The sequence below is a fragment of the Agrilus planipennis genome, unplaced genomic scaffold (assembly GCF_000699045.2).
Source record: "Agrilus planipennis isolate EAB-ADULT unplaced genomic scaffold, Apla_2.0 scaffold45, whole genome shotgun sequence".
NCBI classification, from domain to species: domain Eukaryota; kingdom Metazoa; phylum Arthropoda; class Insecta; order Coleoptera; family Buprestidae; genus Agrilus; species Agrilus planipennis.
The window spans coordinates 766,927-771,255 of record NW_020438890.1 but is presented as its reverse complement, the minus strand read 5'-3'; the positions used below and the strand labels follow the sequence as shown (position 1 = coordinate 771,255).

Below are 4,329 nucleotides of genomic sequence, written 5' to 3'. Positions count from 1 at the left end.
GTAGCTTTTTTTCTGTTAATAAAAATAAATTTAATCTGTTCGGTTAACGAATCTCCATAAAATGACGTGTAAAATTACAATTTTTTAAAATTTCAATAACTTTTTAACGGTTTAGTGAATCGATTTGTAATTTTTACAGGAGTTTTAGATTTGAATGAGGAACGTTCTTCCAATTTTTTATTTGTCTCGTAGCATTTTGACATACCTCCCAAACATCCTTAAACACACGTACCATATGTTATAATTTTAACAATGTCCAGTAACTTGACCCTGCCATTACTAAAAAAATTAAGAAAAGAGGTGCAGAATTGTATTGTGCTCAAAGGTGCTGCTTCACAAAATTCATTTTTAATAACAAATTGGAGCACTAATACATAAATTTATTTTAAAAATGGAGGGGCTAATCTCTTTTTGGTTTGGTTTGGAAAAGTTATACCCATTAGTACAGAAATTTTTTTGTTGGTACCTAATAAATTTTGCGAAGCAGCATATTAGAGTACAACACTAACACATTCAGCATTTTTTTCTTAAATGGTGGGGTCAAGTCGCTGGACATTGTTTATAATATGTAGGTAGGTACTTAATCTCATTCTTAATTGGTTAATTAATCTAATCGAAAGAATATATTATCTCGGAAACCAAAAAAAATTAGAATTTAAAAATTATATTTTAAAGTAGATAATTTTATTGAACGCAATCAATATAAAAAATAACGTTTTCTGTAATAGGTACATAGCTACAAGGTAGGTACCTACATAAATTTGTTAATCGTTAATACCTATAGTATCTATGCATTAAGCGGAGTATTGAAACGTATAAAAGCCGATTTTAATTAATTAACTAGTAATGTACATCATAGTGAACAGGTAGGTATCTATTGTGTGCACATAAAATTATTGTTATATATATTCCAAGATGGTAAAAAAAATAGAGTAGGTAGGTACTACCTATTTAAGACAAATAAACCACGATCCATTTTAGAATAAAAATGATAATCTCTTATCAAACACATTATCACATTATTAACGTGCATACATGTACATCGCTTGCTTTTTGTTTTATGTAGACAGACTAACGTTTTCCCACAACGTGACTATAGGTTGAGGAGAACTACTATTAAGTATTAATAAAAAATATTAACCTTAAAACACGAAAATCACGAAACTGCCTTGGGAACATATCGTATTTGAATAACTAATTAATCCTTTGCACGAATAATTTGTTTATTCTTAAACAACCAGGCTCTAAATGCCGGTTCTTTAAAAGATTGAATAAAACATAGTTAGTGAAGTACTAACTAAAATGTCTCAATAAAATTATTATTAACTATAAATAATGGACTTACCGTATAGCTTTGCTTTGAAGAAAACTAACAAAAAAGCACTTTTAAGTAGTCCTCCAAAATACTATCAATGGCGTACACAATAGAGATGACAAACGTTTGCGTATTTGCACTACAGCGCAAGCTTCGTAGACGAGCGCATGACGCATTCAATGGTCGTGGTAAGTTGGCGCCACCTACTAAGTAGTAGTTAACACCATTTTTGAAAACCTTTAAAGATATTTACTAGAAACCTAAATTGAATTTTTAAAAATGAGCGCTAATGATAATCAAAATAACTTAAATTTTGACTCCTTGTTAACTAAAGAAACGCTGCTTAAGGATGAGATCATGAAAAGTAAGTAAACAAAATGTTCTTTAACAGGACTGTGTAACTGAATAGTTTGTTCGTTAGCTGCAGGAGCTTTAGATAATGCGCAACAAACATTAAAGAGTTTAAAAGTTAATATAGAGTTGCATTCTAATAGTTTAAAAACCACAATTAATAAAAAGGGTGATTTATTGCATTTTTTTTGTGTACTAAAAACTACTATAATTTTGCCATTTCATAAAATTAATAGAAGCTGTCGGTGCGCAGTTCATGACATCAAGAGAATTCTTTTTCATGCTAGCAAACATTTATTAAGGTTGGTAAATATTTCCAAATATAGAAATGGAGAAGACACTTTACCTACATTTATTAGGGTTTTTTTCAGGTATACCTGTGTTCACCAGGGCAATGTTGCAGATGTTATTCATTGTCACTAACAATAGCCTAAGGTCAAATAACCCACTAACTATTGGTCCCACTCCATGCAACCCCTCATGTAGTTTAAGAGTATCTACCAGTAATTATAAGATATCACCTAATGAACCTAAATATTTGGTGAATCTTGTAAGGTTGCTTTTTATTGAGCCACGCTTTTTGACTAATTTCCTAATGCGATTATCACTCTCTGCATTTGCAATATTACAAATAAATCGAACAGAAGCAAGGAAACAACATTAAAATGAGTAGGATTGGTGATTACGTAAACAAGACATGCGAGACCTACAGAGTGTTGCGATTTCCTGCAATCAATTGATTCAAACGATATTGATGAACTTTGATCTGCTCGTCCGCGATGTATAAGATGAATTACNAAAAGTTAAACTGTTAAATACAATTTTTATTTTGGAAGTCCATTTGGCCATTTTTGGCTTTTTTACTTTTTAGTTTGTATTTTATCATTATTACTCATATATTTATTTCATACAGAAAATGAAGGTATAATCTGAAATCTATTTCTCAGTTGTGTAAGCGTATCCATAATTTAAAAGAAAAAAGTTGGTGCTTCGCCTTAAGCAACATAAAACATATCAATATATCAAAAGAACACCAAAAATTGTCAAAAACGCCAAGTCTGATCACCAACATAATTCTGTTTCACTATTGAATTGTTATGAATTATTAGAATAAGTATTAGGAGAAGTAAAAAACTCTCTATAGAAACTTCATAATCTCTGTTACTAAAATAATTTGGTATTCTTTTCAACTTTTGATTTGATGTAAAATATCAGATATTAAATAGCAAACAGCTTAACAAAAATCGATTAATCATAACATGTCTGTCTTTTTAATTTGTTTTTATGTATTTTAGTTGCCCAAGAAAACTGTAATTGTAAAAATTATGAGGATTATTTGATAAACAAGTATAATGAGTTAATTTTAAAAAGAAAGAAGTATGAAAAGCAATTGTATGATCTAGAACAAGAAATTCGAAAAAAGGAAGAACAATTAAAAAAGGTTTTCAACAACTTTTGCGGATGGGTATTAGACAACAAGTAAACATTGTATAAAAAATATTATATTTGTTTTCAATTATATAGAGTTCAATAAATTTAAATTAGCTTCTTGCATTTCAGCTATTAGTGTGTCTTTGCATTTTTGGATTTGTTTAACTTGCTTCTCAATAATTTTACGTCTTTGCATAACTTCTTCTTGTAATTCTATTCTCTCTTTTTTTAATTCAGAAACTTTGCTGATTAATTCGGTTTTTTTTTCTTCTAAATATTTTCCTCTTATGGTTGTAAGAGGAATTTGCCCTGTAGTTGGCCTCCTGAAACACATGGTATGTTTTTAAGACCACAAGAATAAAAGTACATTGATAATATTTTATTAAATACCATGTAGGTTGTGAATCACCACTGAGGGCTAATTTATTAAGAACTGCAAATTTTTCTTGTAAATTTTCTGTCAGTATCAATTTTTCCAGTTTATCGTGGATATTTTCAACAAATGCTTTTTTTATAGCTCGTTTTGTATCAGAGGAAATAGCGTTGTCAGTTTCATTCCTAAACAGTACGTGTTATAAAACTGTTGTAATATACTGAAGCATAACAACAACAATTATATATCAAATTGTTTTTATTTCATAATAAAACTAACAAAATCTTTTCTTACTTGCATGAAGTTATTTTATCTCCAACATTTTTTGCTATATCCATTAGCATTTCTTGGAAGATTTTAGCGTCCTTTGCATATACAACATTATTATCAGTTGTATCAGTCATTATTTTCTGTTTTCAAAAAGTAAACTTAACTGTAACTTAACCTTAATCAATCAAAAGTCCGTTACTTTTCATATTTACTCTTTTCAAATTATTACAGATTACATTAAACCGTGAAGAGTACCATCTGCTACAACTGTAACGACTTTGTATTTTACAGTAACTAACGAACACTAGATGGCAGCATTAGCATGATTTTAATTTCAAATGAAATGCTGTCGTAGTAATAGCACTAAGTAATTTTAGATAAATTAGTAGCATGAACTTAGTAGTACTAGCAATCTAAACAAGAATTTAAGGTAACCGAATAGTTACTATGTTATAGTACTCACCTTACCGTATGGAGAAAATTCAGGAAGATCTTAAGAAAACTATAATGGTAGAGATGACTTCTACAAGTTCCATTTCCAAAATATTAGGCTTAATAAGTTTTTTATAAGATAACACACTTACCCCCT

At 29.3% G+C, this 4,329-nt stretch overlaps 1 protein-coding gene across 1 annotated transcript; it reads right to left on the bottom strand.

Annotated features, from left to right (window-relative positions):
• Positions 1–3,152: 3,152 nt before the first annotated feature.
• On the bottom strand, positions 3,153–3,924 carry LOC108742988. Its single transcript, XM_018478376.1, has 3 exons — positions 3,765–3,924; positions 3,488–3,655; positions 3,153–3,420 (listed from the first exon to the last, which is right to left on the bottom strand). Exons 1-3 carry the CDS (start codon positions 3,872–3,874, stop codon positions 3,183–3,185), a joined length of 516 nt encoding a protein of 171 aa, XP_018333878.1. The 5' UTR covers positions 3,875–3,924; the 3' UTR covers positions 3,153–3,182.
• Positions 3,925–4,329: the final 405 nt, after the last annotated feature.

What these genes read in the sequence shown, in the direction of transcription:
- LOC108742988 (XM_018478376.1), bottom strand. Translation starts at nt 3,874, where the DNA reads ATGACTGATACAACTGATAATAATGTTGTATATGCAAAGGACGCTAAA. An exon ending in GATAAAATAACTTCATGCAA is followed by an intron (nt 3,656 to 3,764) that starts GTAAGAAAAGAT and finishes CGTACTGTTTAG; the next exon opens with GAATGAAACTGACAACGCTA. An exon ending in GGTGATTCACAACCTACATG is followed by an intron (nt 3,421 to 3,487) that starts GTATTTAATAAA and finishes CATGTGTTTCAG; the next exon opens with GAGGCCAACTACAGGGCAAA.